The 21,149-nt window shown below is 44.7% G+C and overlaps 1 protein-coding gene across 1 annotated transcript in view; it reads right to left on the bottom strand.

Annotated features, from left to right (window-relative positions):
• Window positions 1-21,149, bottom strand: part of CPNE9 (copine family member 9) — a 176,849-nt gene that overhangs the window by 80,618 nt on the left and 75,082 nt on the right. The window contains exons 6-7 of the mRNA XM_072128058.1: window positions 13,872-13,911; window positions 6,121-6,197 (exon numbers count right to left, since the gene is read on the bottom strand). Coding sequence (XP_071984159.1) covers window positions 6,121-6,197; window positions 13,872-13,911 — 117 coding nt within the window. The remainder of the gene's footprint in view (window positions 1-6,120; window positions 6,198-13,871; window positions 13,912-21,149) is intronic.

A 21,149-nucleotide genomic window follows, 5' to 3' on the forward strand; every position in this document is an offset into this window, starting at 1 on the left:
ACAGGCACACACAGGATGCAGCTGACCCTTCCCCAGGACTCACCACACGCTGCTGGCAGGGAACCAGGTAATGTGCAATTAGGTTTTATAAGGTACTGAAATGAGTCAGAAAGCTGACAAAAGTATTATTAAAATCAGCATAGCAGAGGCTACTGGATTAGGCTACCAATTCCAAGTGAACCTGTCAGCAGGAATGTTATTTTTAGCTGGTGACAGGTTCGTAGATTTAGTATGAATATGGCATTCTTCAGGCACCAAATCTGAATCTTTTATTCTTCACTTCGGATGAGCAATCCTACAGTTTAGAGAGGGGCAGGAATTAATTAAGGATTAAGAAATGAGACATTTGATGAAAAATCTGTGTTTTAGGGAACTAGAGGGGGGTGTCAACCGGTTTGAGTGAAGTCGATTCAAACTCAAACCGAATGTTTTGAAAAATTTTACAAAGCTTCTATACAGCGTCCCTTGGGGTCCCTTGGGCCCGCCAGAAAAATCATGCTGTGGGCTCCACCCTTCATCAACTTCTATAAAACAAATTGGGTTGTCTTTTGCTGTACCTCTGGGTCCAACTGAGGATCCCCTGGTACTGTAGTGGGCCAGGCCTACACTGCTTCTATGAAAAGAATCGTGGGAGATTCTGTATCGAGCACTGGGAGAGGAGATGGGTGGGTGCCCGGCCGCCCAGAAGTTGTCAGAGAGGATCTTCCGAGTCCCTGTAACCAAATAGGGGCATGGCTCCGACCGACCGGGACACTGGGAGCACGGGCGGACGTGAGTAAAGCTTTAGTTTTTTTTTTTAAAAGCCCTCTAGACCCTTCTTGAAGCTCTCTGTTGTCCCTGCTGTGCTCTGCTCCTGAGCTCGGCTATTCCACAGATTGACAGTTCTCATAGTAAAAAAGCCATGTTGCCTCTGGTGATTAAACCTTGTTTTCTCCAGTCGGAGATTGTGCCCCCTCATATATTTCTTATTATTCAGGGTTTGATCTGTGACAGTGTAGAGTTGGCTATACAGATCATACATGGCAGACCCACCGCGCTCTTGCTTCCCATCCAATTTTATGTGATCAAGACCCCCAATTTTACAGTTTATCCAATGAAAATCTATGGGATTAAACATCCAAATTTCTAAATGCAAGTGACAGATCAGTAAGAGCTGCATACTGAATATCTCATACGTATTGGATCCAGGCATGATCCTACATCCCTTATAATAATATCTTGTAATACATATATTATATAGCTACCTTTACACGTAAATCTGTATCTATGACAACCAATGAACCTTTGTATCTTCCACACCTACCATCAAGGCTACAGATAAATCCCTCGCATATATAACGCAGCAACGTACACATAATATTCACTGATTACATATTATTGCACTGCAGAAAAGGAAATGTACAATATTCTACAGGATTGGATGAGAATATTATTGGTTACTCTTTCATTAATCAAACAGGGAACAAACTCCTAAAGCTATGGTTATAATGTAGGTACAGTACAGCCTTGCTGACTATATACTGAAGTTTTGTTTAATTGTATAAGGATATAAATATAATCACACTGTCCTCCCAGCAGGCAGAGGTGTACAGAGACAAACTATACCACTAAAGATAAGACAGGCTCCAGTCACATGGTTATAATATAGAAGGTGACAGTACAGCCTCCCTGACTGTATACTAAGGCTCCATTGATTTGTAACAGGATATAAAGAAAATCACACTGTCCTCCCAGCAGGCAGAGATGTAAATGGTACAAACTCTTACCGCTACTTCTGATGGTTAGGCAGGCTCCAATCACATGGTTATAATAGAGAAGGTCACCGTACAGCCTCCCTGACTATATACTAAAGTTTTTTTTGAATTGTAGGAGGATATGAATAAAATAACACTGTCCTCCCAGCAGGCAAAGATGTACATGTAACAAAGTCCTTAAAGCTACTTCTTATGCTTAGAAAGGCCCCAGTCACACAGTTATAATGTATATGTTACAGTAAGCCTCCCTGACTATATACTAAAGTTTCTTTGATTTGTATGAGGATATAAAGAAAATCACACTGTCCTCCCTGCAGGCAAAGATGAACGGGGAACAAACTGGCACAGCTACTACTGATGATTATATAGGCTCCAGTCACACAATTATAATTTAGAAGGTGACAGTTCAGCCTCCCTGACCATATACTCAGGTTTCTTTGATTTGTAGGAGGATATAAAGATAATCATACTGTCCTCCCAGCAGGCAGAGATGTACATCTTCTAGCTGCCCATGTGATGCTGTGCTGATGCATCATGGGAATGATAGAATACAGAACAGAGGTATGGAAATCTAACAATCAAGATGGTTTGTGGTCACAGTGTGTTTTTTTTTTTAATCCATTTTTTTTAACTCTGCTTCTGCGCTATAATCTACATGGCTATGGATTTTTTTTATTTTTTTTCCCCTTGGATGTTTATTCATCTTTTATTTTTAAAAAAACCAAAACAGATTAAATTTTGTAGCCATCTATAGCTTAACTCATATCACTAATTTACTCACCAATAATCCTAATCTAAATTGGTACAAAAAATAAAAAACTTTCTAAAAAAAAGTTTTAAACCCTCTCCCGCCCCCCACAAGCCTGCAATCTGAAACCATAACAGTCCAGTATCACGTAATGAGCCAATTTTCGCACGGCTATTAGATGTGATATCTCAGAGAAACACTTACATCATCAAAACACAGACGAGAACCAAAAATTTTTTTTAAAAAAAATTCTGGAATTTATTTACATATGAAAAGAAATCATCCCCTTTTTTTGCTGAGTCATCTCTTCTGCGGATCCCGAACAAACGTGGATTTTTCATAATTAGATTCATTTTAATTTAAATAGTGAAACTTACAGCAAATCAGATTCACCTCCAGCCGGAGAAAATCACTTAGCGGCTGGAATTAGCATCGGCGATGAAACAAGCATGAGACACTTCAGAAGTCGATCCTTTTAATTATTCATTAATTGGAATCCGTGAGTTACCTAAGGGAGGATTAGACCTGTCACCGGCTCGCAGACGGAGCGGCGCGGGGGCCTATACAGGCAACATCATGACTGGTCTATGACCATGACTGGAACATTTGTCCGCACAATGGGTCACTGGCTCGGCTCGGTGGGAAGATCTGGATGTCTCTTCCCCATCTGTGCTCAAGTTTTTGAAACGTACAACATAAGGGGGCTCATTTACTAAGGGTCCGTACGCCGCACTTTCGTCCGGTTTCCCAAATATTTCCGTTTTGTGCCGAATTTCCTCGGGATTTTGGCACATGCAATCGGATCTTGCCGCATCGGCACCAGGGGGGGCGTGGCCATTGGACAACCCGACGGATTCGGAAAAACCGCAGAATTTAAAAAACTATTTGTATCGCAAGATCAGCACTTACATGCACCGGGACGAAGAAGGTGAACTGCGGCGGACCTCGGCGCAGCAGCGACACCTGGTGGATATCGGGCGCACGATCTTAGTGAATCCAGCCAGACCCCAAAACCTCGTCGGACAACGCGTCGCAGGATCGTGACTGGACCGGGTAAGTAAAAGAGCCCCAAGGTCTTAGAAATTGTCACTTCCAAATCCATTGGGTCAACTGTGCCAGTACAGTCAGAGTAACATGTGGATTTACCAAACTTAGAACCAGAACTTACACCATGCAAGTTCATCCTTCCTCCATTCTTCAATCTCTTCGAAGCTCTACTTCTTCTTGATGGATCAGCCCTAAGTTCCCAACACTCCTAAGGTCCATTAGAGGAAGCACTAACTGCTCTGATGGTATTGGCGACTTTGTTACTAGATCCCTGATGGGTAGATCCTTTAATCAATGGGAGAGAAATTGGGATAGTGTTGGAACATAAATGGAAACACAACACGCAAACTAACCTGAACTAAATATGGTTAGCGAAGAAAGAGAAGATATCTGACTCCAATGGGTTACCATCCCTAATATGTTCTTACTTTAAGAGAGTTGGTCAAATGTTTATGGCATCTGACAAAGGGGTGGAGCCTGCTAAGAGTCTAATGCACATCAGGTCTGAATGTCTCTTCACCATCTTTGCTCATGTTTTTGAAACATACAACATAAGATCTCAGGAATTGTCACTTCCAAATCCATTGGGTCAACTGTAGCAGTACAGTCAGAGTAATATATGGATTTACCAATACAGAGCCAAACCTATAACCAGAATTTACACCCCACCCAATCTCTTCAATGTCCACTTCTTCCTGATGGATCCCACCAGCCACTACAAAGACCATACTAAGCTGGCCAACACCACTAAGGTCCATCAGAGGAAGCAGTGACTACTCCTATGGTATTGGTGAATGTGTTACCCTCCTAAATCCCTATTGGATAGATCCTTTGATCAATGCAAGAGAAATTGGGATAGAAATTGGGGAGAGAAATTTACGTGTTGGAACTTAAATGGAAACACAACACACCAACTAACTTGAACTAGACTTGGTAGGGAAGAAAGCTGAGAAGATATCTGGCTCCCAATGAGTTACCGTCCCTTATATGTGAGAGAGTTGGTCAAATGTTTATGGCATCTGACAAAGGGGTGGAGCCTGGTAAGAGTCAGAGACTGGTTGGTTAAACCGGTGACTAATTGGGATTGGGGTAGCCGCTGGGGCTCGTTGGAATGGGTTTTTCATTGGATGTTAAGGTTCTTATAGTAAGTACAAGCTAATATGGAACATCTAGACCTCCTGTGCAGGTATTCCTGATGGGAAGAAGGATCTGTTGATCCTACAAGCCCATTCCTTATTCCCTGGTGTTTGACATATGAACTAATACCAATTAAATCCTGGGTCTAACCAATCTGAAGTTTAGGCTGACATCAGTCTACAGTCAATGACCAACCTGAAGAAGACTTACTCGACCTCAACCTGCTCCATATCTTTCAATCCTTTAATAGGTGTCGCTCCACAGATTACATCACAGTTGGAATTTTGTCTATAGCCCACAGGGTTCCCAAGTAATCAATGCTATTAATTTCATACGCTCTACACAGTCAAGTGGGTGGTACCAGACTGCATGCACGCCCACCTGACAGTGTAGAGCTCAATTAAAGGCACTGATTAATCAGCAATGGTAAGGGCTAGAGAAAAAATTCCACCTGCAATGGAATCAGCTGCCCAGCACCTTTGTATCGGATGAGAAAAATTGGATATGTTGGGGGTGTTAAAATGCCCCCCCCCCCCCAAAAAAAAAAAAATATATATATATAACCGCCATTCAAGAAACTTATCACAATAAAATTCTCATAAAACTCTCTACCTTTATAGATACTGGATAACAAAAGTCTCTCTCTTGTAGAGCGCCACAACCCTCCGTGGATCATGTGTGGTACTGCAGTTCCGCTTAATTGGAATGAATGGGACTAAGTTGCAATATTACACATAATCTGTAGTTTTTCTAATCCGGCTCAGATCCTTGGCGGGAAAGATTTTTTTTTTATCCTTTTAAGAAGAATTGTGTTATCAGCTCTATGATGCTCTATATTATAGTGAAAGGGGAAATATAATTACCGCACTGACATTATGTTACACAATGCGATGTGTGCGACTACGGGTTCATTCCATGATCGTGTTTGGTGGCCATAGAAACAGATGGAACAATGGATGATTTGATTGCTTTGTCCGGAGCACTTTTTATGACTGTATCCATTTCCAATTTCTAAAATCATAAGCTTCTACCTAATCATAGAATTAGGCTCCACAGAAAACATACAATTTCCACAGCTACAATCCATACTGTTCAGGAGAGGGTGGGGGTGTAGCAAGACTTTCCTTTACATTGTGAGAACCCTCACGTTGTATCTCTATATAATAGATCCTTGTATCCCACCCGTTACCCAGATTAGAGGGCACATTGTCCGCACCCATTGCGGTACCCAACACTTACCCCCTATCTCACAGCTCTATTCATGTCTATGGGATACAACAGACTGGTGGGAGTCTAAGATCTGGGACTCCCCCTAATATGTTTATTTATAACCAACTGTTCACCAAAATATTTAGGTTAGGGAAACCCCTTTTAAAGGCAAAACCAACAACAAAACCATACAACAATTCCAAGCTTTGCATTGATGTTACTCACGTCAAAGGCTTCTCCAGTCGGCTCCTCGGAGACCCGATGACTTCTCCAAGTGTGCAAAACGCCTGACCCAAAAAGTCCTGAAATACAAGTACAGAATATATAGTCAGCGTGATATTGTGCTATATACTTCATGTCACTTATAGCTTTAGAGTATAACCCATATATGTCCTGCCCCAGAGGTCTCCTTGGCCAATCATAGCCATGGCATGGGGCATCAATTTGGCAGATTGTCTGTTTTCTCCCATTCCGGCAATACGTCCGGGTCAGGTGCTAACCCGACCTTCGGGTCCACTCATCTCTAGTGCCCATTTGTACCTGCTAATGTGCTAGACTAAAGTGTGAGCTGTGTCCTATGAATCTGCAGGATGCCGGATTCGGAGATACATCACCAGAAAAAACCATCCAAAAAAAGCATGCTCACATTGTCATTTATGGAGAGTGTTGTGGGCATGCTCTGTGACCTGTGCGGAGGTCACCATGTAGGGAGAGGCAGGAGGCGAGTTGTGACAATGGTGGATTGTCAGAGAGAGAGAGAGAGAGAGAAAGACAGAAAAAGAGAGAGACAGAGATAGACAGAAAGATAGTGAATAAGGCTGAGCTGCAATACCCGCCACAACCACTATACAATGTATGGCGCTGTGCTGCATAAGGAGTGAATCGACGGTAACACTCTTCTGAACTCTGTAGTCTCTACCGGATGACCCAGAGATAGGTGATCAATAAATAAATCCCGGAACACCCCTTTAAATAGGTCATTTTCATTGCCTTGAGGCGACCATTTCTGCGTTTTGCATGTAAACGAGGCTAAGAAGGTTCCCTTATGTAAATCGCCAGGCAGTCAGCTGAGAACAATTAGTTATAACATGAATAATCTCCGCCGCTGCAGACAGGCCCGAAATAGAAAACCTAAAATTACAGCTAATGCAAATAAATTTGCGCAGGCTGTGATGTTACAAAGATCCTGATTTACTCGGAATCGCTGAGCGGCTCCGGCGCTTCCGAACATGAAAACATTTTGTTTTTCCCAAGTCGGGGGGGCTGCGGATAGGAGCGGCTGGAGGGCCGGGTGGTGGGCGGTCACCCCGCTGATTGTGATGAATAGTTCTGATTTTTTATTTTCAAATAAGGATTAAATGCCCCCCGAGGAAGCAGCTTGTTAACCGAATAAATTAGTGTAAAAGTAGGCGGGAATATGCAAATATTGATTTCTTGTTCCTTCTCAGTCCTAATTAAGAATTATTAAGGTGCAGAAAGAAAAATAGACTTTTATTCTGGTAGTGGAGAACTTTTAAGTGGTTCCCTTAAAGGGGTTGTACTAAGTTTGATTGTTATCCCTTATCCTGATGGTGGGGGCAACTGCTGGGACCCCACCCGATCAAGTATTATCAAGTACCGTATTTTTCGGACTATAAGGCGCACAAAAAAATCCCTTGATTTGCTCAGAAATCAAAGGTGCGCCTTATAGTCCAGCGCGCCTTAGATATGAACCGTACCTACAGACAACAGCTGCCTTGAACTGTGCACAGGTCTGCCACCTGCTGGTCATTCATCCTTATAATCAGGTGCGCCTTTATTGATGGTGCGCCTTATAATCCGAAAAATATGGTAGTATTACACTATGTATATTGAAATCAATGGACTATAAGTGTCATAGAGAATGAATGGAGCAGGTGAACATCCTTGACCTGTCGATTCGTTCATTATGGGGAACAGGACCCCATTTTCATGAAAGGTCAGACCCCCTCTACTAAGGAACATGTTATCCCCTATACTGGGAAATTTTGGATGGCCACTTTAAAGTATGTTTCTTGATATAGACACAGCTTAGGGAATAAGTATGTGGTGTAATCTCCAGGGTTTAGGAGGATGGGGGTTCATAGGTGCCCCTTTAGAAAGTTCTAACTTCTTCTCCACTCCACTAAATGGGCCTCTAGTAGGCTTCTGCACATAAACTTTGGGGTACACATCAGTGAGGACCCAATCAGCGATCAGACATCTCCCTTCTTTGATTTGGCCGATCCAATGCCAGGGCATGCTGTGAGTAGTAGTTCTCACCGGCTGCAGAACCACCAGTTGAAGACCACTTTGAGTCTTCCAGGGGAGTAGTTATTGGAAGGAATGGGGTGATTTTGAACAGTGGCCTCCAAAATTTTGTAAAACGATATTTCCCAGCATTCACTGCTGTCCACTGCTCTCAGGTTATGCTGGGAGTTGTAGTTTGGTTGGAGACCTCCCAGTTGCGGAGGGTAACATGGGCGCTGATCCCGCCTCATCTCAGTTCATGTGACCTCCATCCCCGTCCATCCTATATATAGCCAGCAATCACTATGGAATAGCCCTCTCACTATTGTGTCTTCAGTTCTCTATGCCGAGCACACCCACAACACTGGAAATGTCCTTGAAACCCTTGAAGGTGTCTCCGGTACAAGTGCGCACATACAACGCATCTATCTGCTCATAGAAACGTCTATGGAGAAACCACAAGAAGACAATATAATAATAGCTCCATAATCATATTATATGGAGGGGGCGCGGGAGACATTATATCTGTACTGTATGTGGGAGGCCGGAGGAAATGGATCATATTAGAAGATGGAAACCACAGACCAGGAATAAATCTACAGAGAGAGAGATAGATAGATATGAGATAGATAGATATGAGATAGATAGATATGAGATAGATAGATATGAGATGGATAGGAGATAGATAGATAGATAGATATGAGATAGATAGATAGACAGGAGATGGATAGATAGGAGATGGATAGATAGGAGATGGATAGATAGGAGATGGATAGATAGGAGATGGATAGATAGGAGATGGATAGATGGATAGATATGAGATAGATAGATAGATATATATGAGATAGATAGATAGGAGATAGATAGATAGATAGGAGATAGATAGATAGATATATATGAGATAGATAGATAGGAGATAGATAGATAGATAGATAGGAGATAGATAGATAGATAGATAGATAGATAGGAGATAGATAGATAGGAGATAGATAGATAGATAGATGGATAGGAGATAGATAGATAGATAGATAGGAGATAGATAGATGGATAGGAGATAGATATGAGATAGAATATTCTTAGGAATCCAGCTCTAATCAGAAGATCTTTGTAGTAAATAGTAATATACCTTCTGTAGTTCCAATGTAAGTGAGGCGTTAAAAGAAAAGAGGACATGGATTATCAGAAATCTTGTATGAGTATTTACACATGAGCAGCATATACCGATATATCATCTCTATATAACTGTATACACATTGTCGGTATATACCTGTATACATATCAGTATTTACCTTTATACACATCATTAGTATATATCTGTACACACATCATCAGTACATACCTGTATACATCATTAGTATCCACCTGTATACACATCATTAGTATATACCTGTAGAGATCATCACTATATACCTGTACACACATCATCAGTACATACCTGTATACATCATTAGTATCCACCTGTATACACATCATTAAAATATACCTGTATATACATCATTAGTATATACCTGTATACACATCATCAGTATATACCTGTAGAGATCATCACTATATACCTGTACACACATCATCAGTACATACCTGTATACATCATTAGTATCCACCTGTATACACATCATTAAAATATACCTGTATATACATCATTAGTATATACCTGTATACACATCATCAGTATATACCTGTAGAGATCATCACTATATACCTGTACACACATCATCAGTACATACCTGTATACATCATTAGTATCCACCTGTATACACACCATTAATATATACCTGTATATACATCATTAGTATATACCTGTATACACATCATCAGTATATACCTGTAGAGATCATCACTATATACCTGTACACACATCATCAGTACATACCTGTATACATCATTAGTATCCACCTGTATACACATCATTAGTATATACCTGTACACACATCATCAGTACATACCTGTATACATCATTAGTATCCACCTGTATACACATCATTAATATATACCTGTATATACATCATTAGTATATACCTGTATACACATCATCAGTATATACCTGTAGAGATCATCACTATATACCTGTACACACATCATTAGTAGCCACCTGTATACACATCATTAGTATATACCTGTATACACATCATCAGTATATACCTGTATACATCATTAGTATATACCAGTATCTTGTATACACAAAATTGGTATTTATACCTCAGTAGTTTGTATGCGGCCTCCACATGCCAGTATGACCTCCCTACAACACCTCGGCATGCTCCTGATGAGGCTCAGTATTGTGTGTAGCCTCCATGTGCCTGTATGACCTCCCTATAACACCTCACCTTGCTCCTGATGAGGCTCAGAATTATGTGTGGCCTCCATGTGCCTGTATGACCTCCCTACAACGCCTCTGCATGCTCCTGATGAGGATCAGTATTGTGTGTAGCCTCCACATGCCTGTACGACCTCCCTCCAACGCATCGCATGTGTCTGCATAAACGGTTAGAACCCAACTCCATTAGGATGGTATGAGGGTCCAACATCCACAGATGGAGGTTAGGGGGAGCCCAACACTGTGCAGGACGCTTTGCATTTGCCAGAGAGCAGACAGCAGGTTCACACTGAGCACATGTGACAGACGTGACAGAGACTGGAGACACAGTGGAAAGCGATCTGCTGCCTGCAACATCCTTCAGCATGACCGCTTTGGCAGTGGGTCAGTAACGGTGCTCTATCTACTCATATGCCGGTGCGGTTGGCTCTGGGTCTGCACGACAATGCTAGACCTCATGTGGCTGGAGTGTGACAGCAGTTCCTGTACTGAAGCTGTGGAATGGTCCGCTCATTCCAAAGAACTGAATCTGATTGAGCAAATCATGTCTCGCTCCATCCACCAATGTCTCATTGCACAGACTATCCAGGAGTTGACCGATGCTTTAGTCCAGTTCTGGGAGGAGATCCCTCGGGAGACCATCCGCAACCTCATCGTGAAGGACATACACAACACTGAGCCTCATCCGGAGCATGCCGAGGTGTTGTAGGGAGGTCATACAGGCACATGGAGGCCACACACAATACTGAACCTCATCAGGAGCATGCCAAAGTGTTGTAGGGAGGTCATACAGGCACATGGAGGCCACACACAATACTGAACCTCATCAGGACCTAGCCATGGTGTTGTAGGAAGGTCATACAGGTACATGGAGGCCACACACAATACTAAGCCTCATCAGGAGCATGCCGAGGTGTTGTAGGGAGGTCATACAGGCACATGGAGGCTACACACAATACTGAACCTCATCAGGAGCATGCCGAGGTGTTGTAGGGAGGTCATACAGGCACATGGAGGCCACACACAATACTGACCTCATCAGGAGCATGCTGAGGTGTTGTAGGGAGGTCATACAGGCACATGGAGGCTACACACAATACTGAGCCTCATCAGGAGCATGCAGAGGCGTTGTAGGGAGGTCATACAGGCACATGGAGGCTACACACAATACTGAACCTCATCAGGAGCATGCTGAGGTGTTGTATGGAGGTCATACAGGCACATGGAGGCTACACACAATACTGAACCTCATCAGGAGCATGCAGAGGTGTTGTAGGGAGGTCATACAGGCACATGGAGGCTACACACAATACTGAGCCTCATCAGGAGCATGCAGAGGCGTTGTAGGGAGGTCATACAGGCACATGGAGGCCACACACAATACTGAGCCTCATCAGGAGCATGCAGAGGCGTTGTAGGGAGGTCATGCAGGCACATAGAGGTCACACACAATACTGATCCTCATCAGGAGCATGCCGAGGTGTTGTAGGGAGGTCATACAGGCACATGGAGGCTACACACAATACTGAACCTCATCAGGAACATGCCGAGCTGTTGTAGGGAGGTCATACAGGCATACGGAGGCTACACACAATACTGAGCCTCATCAGGAGCATGCCGAGGTGTTGTAGGGAGGTCATACAGGCACATGGAGGCTACACACAATACTGAACCTCATCAGGAGCATGCTGAGGTGTTGTAGGGAGGTCATACAGGCACATGGAGGCTACACACAATACTGAACCTCATCAGGAGCATGCAGAGGTGTTGTAGGGAGGTCATACAGGCACATGGAGGCCACACATAATTCTGAGCCTCATTTTGTCTTGAGTTATGGACATTACATCAACGTTGGATCAGCCTTTAGTGTGTTTTTCCACTTTAGTTTTGTGGGTGACTCCAAATCCAGGCATCAATTGGTTAATAAATTTGATTTCCATTGATGATTTTTTTGTGTTGTCAGCACATTCAACTTTTTACAGAACAAAGTATTCGATGAGAATATGTCATTCATTCAGATCTAGAATGTGTTATGTGAGTGTTCCCTTTATTATTTTGGCAGTGTATATACCTGTCTACACATCGTCGGTATATACCTGTATACACATCGTCGGTATATACCTGTATACACATCGTCAGTATATACCTGTATACATATCATCGGTATATACCTGTATACACATCGTCAGTATATACCTGTATACATATCATCGGTATATACCTGTATACACATCGTCAGTATATACCTGTATACACATCATCGGTATATACCTGTATACACATCATCGGTATATGCCTGTATACACATCGTCGGTATATACCTGTATACACATCATCGGTATATACCTGTATACACATCATCGGTATATGCCTGTATACACATCGTCGGTATATACCTGTATACATATCATCAGTATATACCTGTATACACATCATCGGTATATACCTGTATACACATCATCGGTATATACCTGTATACACATCATCGGTATATACCTGTATACACATCATCGGTATATACCTGTATACACATCATCGGTATATACCTGTATACACATCATCAGTATATACCTGTATACATATCATCAGTATATACCTGTATACACATCATCAGTATATACCTGTATACACATCATCGGTATATACCTGTATACACATCATCGGTATATACCTGTATACACATCATCGGTATATACCTGTATACACATCATCGGTATATACCTGTATACACATCATCGGTATATACCTGTATACACATCATCGGTATATACCTGTATACACATCATCGGTATATACCTGTATACACATCATCGGTATATACCTGTATACACATCATCGGTATATACCTGTATACACATCATCGGTATATACCTGTATACACATCATCGGTATATACCTGTATACACATCATCGGTATATACCTGTATACACATCATCGGTATATACCTGTATACACATCATCGGTATATACCTGTATACACATCATCGGTATATACCTGTATACACATCATCGGTATATACCTGTATACACATCATCGGTATATACCTGTATACACATCATCGGTATATACCTGTATACACATCATCGGTATATACCTGTATACACATCATCGGTATATACCTGTATACACATCATCGGTATATACCTGTATACACATCATCGGTATATACCTGTATACACATCATCGGTATATACCTGTATACACATCATCGGTATATACCTGTATACACATCATCGGTATATACCTGTATACACATCATCGGTATATACCTGTATACACATCATCGGTATATACCTGTATACACATCGTCGGTAAAGGCTTGACATCCCCGGGAGGAGGGTGACAGCTGCACATTATGAAATGATGGACGACTAAGCAAAAAAGCCAATTAGCAGTAATTTATGACTCACGTGTTTGGAGATGTTGCAGCTTCTGGAGTCCACATTGAACCTGTAGAGAACAATACATTATGTAATGGCTGTAATATGAGACTACAGTCTATAGGGGGGTACACGTAATATACGGGGTATACATACTCACTATCTGGGGGTACACTTACTATATATATGGGGTGTACATACTCACTATCTGGGGGTACACTTACTATATGGGCTGTACATACTATCTGGGGGTACACTTACTATACGGGATATACATACTCACTATCTGGGGGTACACTTACTATATGAGGTATACTTATTCACTATCAAGGGGTACACTTTCTATATGGGATATACAGACTCATCACTATCTGTGCTTCCTGCGTATCCTGGGATCCCGACTACAGGAGAAGTCCCTTTTATAAATGTATCATGTGCTGACTACATTGTATCACCCCGGGGTTTACATGAGCGGGATCCCAATGTTTCTGGAGCTGCTTAATTACACGTAATAATGAGAGATCTTTAAATTACCGAGATCTCGCTGAGATTTCCCACTTCACTGAGAGACAATTAGACACCCAACATTTCCTCTAAGCAGGCAATTTACAAATTCCTTCCCTATGAGGCCGTTGTGAATCACCAGCGACGCCAATCTGCCTGTGCCCAGGCACACCGCCATCATGGGGTGCATCTATGATATATAAGCTCTCTCCAATATCCAAAAGTTACTCCTGCTTTTAAAGGTGACCTGTCCCCAAAGTACAGAATAATGAATGACCTACCTAAATTGATTGGTACTACCCCCCTGATTAATTTGGTGTTTGTTTTATTAAAATCCGTTAATCCGTTCAAAAGATATGATCCCCTGTAGTTTATATGTGTCGTAGATTGCACCAGCCAAAGGGGCGTAACCATTTCTTTTCTCTGGGGGCGTGTCTCTGTGCCCTGTATAAACATTAAAGATTGCACTTATTCACATACAAATTTCCTGGGGTCATATCTTTTGAACGGATCCACCGATTTTAATGAAACAAACGCCAAATTGATCAGGGGAATAGCGGAAATGGCTTGAGGTTTTGTCATTCCGAATTTTATACTAGATACAGGTCCCCCTTTAAGGCGGTCAAAGACATTTGATAAAATTGGACAAACCTGGTAACCTGTATTGGAACCAGTCAACCATCTATTGTATTTAAGCATTGTTGTTTTTTTCAGGGATTGTCCCATAAAAGGGGCAGGGAAGTGGGTGGGGCATTTCAAAATTTGCATAAAAATAGGAATTGTGGCCGGTTTATGGGTGTTTCTAGGTTGGGCTTAAAAGTGTGTTGCTAGAAATCAAGAGCTTTGTCTATAGAGATTTCGGAAACACAAAGGATAGGTTATGTTTTTTTTAAGGGCCCCAAGAGCTGCCCTAATATATATCCTCTTAGCTTCAAGTGTTTTAAAGGAACTTCCACTCAGAATACAAAATGTTACTATATATTAGTTATGAATAGTCAACACATCTGGTACATCAATGGCGTTATGCACCCAGTTGTTGGGTCTTTCCTAAATTGGGTGCCTATAAGTCACAGACACGCCCCCTTCTCAGCTCTGAACTAGAGGGGGCGTGTCTGTGACTTACAGGCAGTGTCCCTGATGAGGTCATTTTTAGGAGATACTTTATATACAGGTAAATAAGGTACTGGAGGCACCAGGAGCAGAACAGAGGACACCAAGTATGTTGATTTGTTGAGCCCAATGTGAAACTGATTTCGTTTTCCAGTGTGGGGAGTCACTTTAACCCTTCAATATCTGAATATCACTGTGGATTGCCTCTATATATAGTCTCCAATGTCGCACTCCCCTTAGCGTCGTGTGGAGGTAACCTCCGACATCTGACATTTCATTGCGCGCTCAGCGTCGCCGGCTGTGCCATACCGTGCGCTATGTAAATCCGCCCCCTTCATCTGTGCTATATTTGGACGTGTAAGTGTGTATAATCAGGTATTGCCAGCAGAAGACGACGCGTCTGACCCCGTTTCCTCTTTCCTGGCTAATTAATTTCAGTGGAAATGCACTGGAAACATTTCTGGCAAATTTACTGTGAAATCCTCCTCGTCCTGCAATTCATTAGCGCAGCGTGAAGATCCGTCTTCAGCCCCTAATCCTACTATTTGCTCAAGCATTCATTTAAATCTATGATGGAGCTGAAGTATAAGACGTCCTCGCCGGTGGAGAAGTTGTGTCTGTGGGGGATTTAATGAGGCTTTATACAGTATCCCTTTAATTACTGATGGTCCTCCACTGCTAACGTAGGAGGTCTCTTCAACCGCACCTAAGGGGGCGAGCCGTAGGTGGTGGAGTCCATACGTCTGTCCATGAAGGACTTTGCTTTGCGGACATGGTCAGGTTGCTACCACTTGGAGTAGTTTTGAGTATGGCCGACTAGATAACCCTTAATGCATAGTCCTGAGGAGACAAACAGGAGCGTAGTCTAAGTACAGCCCAAGGTCAAAGCAGGTTTTGACCATTGAGAGACTACATGCCTACAGAGAGCTCTAGGAGATTGAACATACTACATTTTGGTTGGTAAACATCTAACTAGTTAAGTGTCTACTTCTGGAACCTCCACTAATATACAAGAAACACCCACTTTTGGGGAAGTTTTCCACAAAGTTTCCTGAATTTTGTAACACTCAGTTGTGGTGACCCACTCCATGGCCAAACCAGTTTGACTTTGAGCTACTCCTAAGGTTGTTGACAAAATGACCACCCTGGTTTTCACCATAAAACTCCTATGAAGGACTTGGTGGACGTGGTCAGGTTGCTACCTCTTGGAGTAGTTTTGAGTCCGGCAGGCTTTATACGGTATCCCTTTAATTACTGATGGCCTTCCACTGCTAATATAGGAAGCCTCTTCAACCGCACCTAAGAGGGCGAGCCGTAGGTGTTGAAGTCCATAGGTCTGTCCATGCAGGACTTTGATTTGTGGACGTGGTCAGGTTGCTACCTCTTGGAGTAGTTTTGAATCCGGCAGGCTGTATATGGTATCCCTTTAATTACTGATGGTCCTCCACTGCTAATGTAGGAGGCCTGTTCAACCGCACCTAAGGGGTCAAGCCGTATGTGGTGGAGTGCACAGGTCTGTCCATGCAGGACTTTGCTTTGTGGACATGGTCAGGTTGCTGCCTCTTGGAGTAGTTTTGAGTATGGCCGGCCAAGATAACCCTCAGTACATAGTCCTGAGGAGACAAACAGGAGAGTAGTCTAAGTACAGCCCAAGGTCAAAGCAGGTTTTGAGTATTCAGAGATCCAGGCAATGGGTCAGGGCAGGGGGCACAATGTTAAAATTAGGAAATGGGACAAAGGTGAAACCCTGAACTCTGTAGGAGATAATGGAGCCAAACATCTACACAAGAAATAGACTAAGCTGCCTCAGGCGCCTTCCTGTGGGATAGTTGCCTTGAATAACTCAGAGTTACAATGTAGGCAGAGTGTCGATGATGTAGACAGAAACAGGGTGACTAGATAACTAGTACAAAATTTGAGTGGGCAGTGTCTATATCAAGCTCCGCCCCCTCACCTCCGGGTTTCGGTTTTGATGGAGTGTTCCTTTAAGTCTCAGACTCATCCGATGTCCCCGTTTCTTTGCTTGCACCGATGTTCCAGTTTACATCTATATACAGCGGGGATCAAGGCGACGGCGTGCGCATCACATCTCTACCCCGGGGAAGATAAAAGATTTCGCCTATTCTCACGCTTCTCGTACAATTCCATTATATGAATATAAAAATAGAGGCTTTTTTTCCCCTCTTCTCCGATCTGGCGCTCACGATTCATTCACCGGGAATGTGCGTCCCCCACTGACTCATCGCAGCGCTGCTGAATGGCGTTGTGCGTAATGATGTACCTTGACTTGCAAATTTGCTTCTGTCTGTTGACTTGACAGTGGGAACGCTCCGAAAATGTCACAAACGTCCTGAATTTTTCATTTAGATGTGAGACGCAAACTGTGAGGGGAGAGATAATGAGGTGTGGGGCGACTGTGCATAGTGGGGAGGGTGCCCGGAGGAGAGGGGCATAGCGGCCGCCCGGGAGGACATATATTGTATCACATTACTCACAACCTTTATTCTGTAAGGGGTTTGTTCACTATAATGTATGGTTCATAGCACTAGTCTTCTCATATGGGAAGTGACATCTTATGGGCCCCCTAATCATTTTGGGCCCAGTTGCGACCTCTGCACCCCCTCAAGTTATGTCCCTTTCAGTTTCCCTACAGCACACCCGCAGGAGAAATCAAGCATTACACATTGATCAATGGACAGTCTGCATAATGTCCTCCAGAGGGGAAGTTACTGGGGTGGATTTACTATTGTGCTGGTGCCTAGTGTACTGTAAATATAGTTCAAATGGTTTTATATTTCCGCATTTTAGCTTCTTTTAGTGCATTTGGGGTGTGTCACCTTTCTATCATAGCCAGCAGTGGTCAGGGGTCAGCATGGGCGCTCTGACCCCTCTGTGACTACATCCCCCATACACAGCGAGCTGTCATGTCCTGTGTGTCCTGACACCTTTCTATCATAGCCAGCAGTGGTCAGGGGTCAGCATGGGTGCTCTGACCCCTCTGTGACTACACCCCCCATACACAGCGAGCTGCCATGTCCTGAGTGTCCTGACACCTTTCTATCATAGCCAGCAGTGGTCAGGGGTCAGCATGGGCGCTCTGACCTCTCTGTGACTACACCCCCCATACACAGGGAGCTGCCATGTCCTGTGTCCTGACACCTTTCTATCATAGCCAGCAGTGGTCAGGGGTCAGCATGGACGCTCTGACTCCTCTGTGACTACATCCCCCATACACAGCGAGCTGCCATGTCCTGAGTGTCCTGACACCTTTCTATCATAGCCAGCAGTGGTCAGGGGTCAGCATGGACGCTCTGACTCCTCTGTGACTACATCCCCATACACAGCGAGCTGCCATGTGCTGTGTGTCCTGATACCTTTCTATCATAGCCAGCAGTGGTCAGGAGTCAGCATGGGCGCTCTGACCCCTCTGTGACTACACCCCCCATACACAGGGAGCTGCCATGTCCTGTGTCCTGACACCTTTCTATCATAGCCAGCAGTGGTCAGGGGTCAGCATGGGCGCTCTGACCTCTCTGTGACTACACCCCCCATACACAGCGAGCTGCCATGTCCTGTGTGTCCTGACACCTTTCTATCATAGCCAGCAGTGGTCAGGGGTCAGCATGGGTGCTCTGACCCCTCTGTGAATATACCCCCCATACACAGCGAGCTGCCATGTCCTGTGTGTCCTGACACCTTTCTATCATAGCCAGCAGTGGTCAGGGGTCAGCATGGGCGCTCTGACCCTTCTGTGACTACACCCCCCCATACACAGCGAGCTGCCATGTCCTGTGTGTCCTGACACCTTTCTATCATAGCCAGCAGTGGTCAGGGGTCAGCATGGGTGCTCTGACCTCTCTGTGACTACACCCCCCATACACAGCGAGCTGCCATGTCCTGTGTGTCCTGACACCTTTCTATCATAGCCAGCAGTGGTCAGGGGTCAGCATGGGTGCTCTGACCCCTCTGTGACTATACCCCCCATACACAGCGGGCTGCCATGTCCTGTGTGTCCTGACACCTTTCTATCATAGCCAGCAGTGGTCAGGGGTCAGCATGGGCGCTCTGACCCCTCTGTGACTACACCCCCCCATACACAGCGAGCTGCCATGTCCTGTGTGTCCTGATACCTTTCTATCATAGCCAGCAGTGGTCAGCGGTCAGCATGGGTGCTCTGACCTCTCTGTGACTACACCCCCCATACACAGCGAGCTGCCATGTCCTGTGTCCTGACACCTTTCTATCATAGCCAGCAGTGGTCAGGGGTCAGCATGGGCGCTCTGACCCCTCTGTGACTACACCCCCCATACACAGCGAGCTGCCATGTCCTGTGTGTCCTGACACCTTTCTATCATAGCCAGCAGTGGTCATGGGTCAGCATGGGTGCTCTGACCCCTCTGTGACTACATCCCCCATACACAACAAGCTGCCATGTCCTGTGTGTCCTGACACCTTTCTATCATAGCCAGCAGTGGTCAGGGGTCAGCATTGGCACTCTGACCCCTCTGTGACTACACCACCCATACACAGCGAGCTGCCATGTCCTGTGTGTCCTGACACCTTTCTATCATAGCCAGCAGTGGTCAGGGGTCAGCATGGGCGCTCTGACCCCTCTGTGACTACACCCCTCATACACAGGGAACTGCCATGTCCTGTGTGTCCTGACACCTTTCTATCATAGCCAGCAGTGGTCAGGGGTCAGCATGGGTGCTCTGACCCCTCTGTGACTACACCCCCATACACAGCGAGCTGCCATGTCCTGTGTGTCCTGACACCTTTCTATCATATCCAGCAGTGGTCAGGGGACAGCATGGGTGCTCTGACCCCTCTGTGACTACACCCCCCATACACAGCGAGCTGCCATGTCCTGTGTGTCCTGACACCTTTCTATCATAGCCAGCAGTGGTCAGGGGTCAGCATGGGCGCTCTGCCCCCTCTCTGTGACTACACCCCCCATACACAGCGAGCTGCCATGTCCTGTGTGTCCTGACACCTTTCTATCATAGCCAGCAGTGATCAGGGGTCAGCATGGGCGCTCTGCCCCCTCTCTGTGACTACACCCCCCTTACACAGCGAGCTGCCATGTCCTGTGTGTCCTGACACCTTTCTATCATAGCCAGCAGTGGTCAGGGGTCAGCATGGGCGCTCTGACCCCTCTGTGACTACACCCCTCATACACAGGGAACTGCCATGTCCTGTGTGTCCTGACACCTTTCTATCATAGCCAGCAGTGGTCAGGGGTCAGCATGGGTGCTCTGACCCCTCTGTGACTACACCCCCATACACAGCGAGCTGCCATGTCCTGTGTGTCCTGACACCTTTCTATCATATCCAGCAGTGGTCAGGGGACAGCATGGGTGCTCTGACCCCTCTGTGACTACACCCCCCATACACAGCGAGCTGCCATGTCCTGTGTGTCCTGACACCTTTCTATCATAGCCAGCAGTGGTCAGGGGTCAGCATGGGCGCTCTGCCCCCTCTCTGTGACTACACCCCCCATACACAGCGAGCTGCCATGTCCTGTGTGTCCTGACACCTTTCTATCATAGCCAGCAGTGATCAGGGGTCAGCATGGGCGCTCTGCCCCCTCTCTGTGACTACACCCCCCTTACACAGCGAGCTGCCATGTCCTGTGTGTCCTGACACCTTTCTATCATAGCCAGCAGTGATCAGGGGTCAGCATGGGCGCTCTGC

Source organism: Engystomops pustulosus, chromosome 10 (genome assembly GCF_040894005.1).
Source record: "Engystomops pustulosus chromosome 10, aEngPut4.maternal, whole genome shotgun sequence".
Classification (NCBI taxonomy): Eukaryota; Metazoa; Chordata; class Amphibia; order Anura; family Leptodactylidae; genus Engystomops; species Engystomops pustulosus.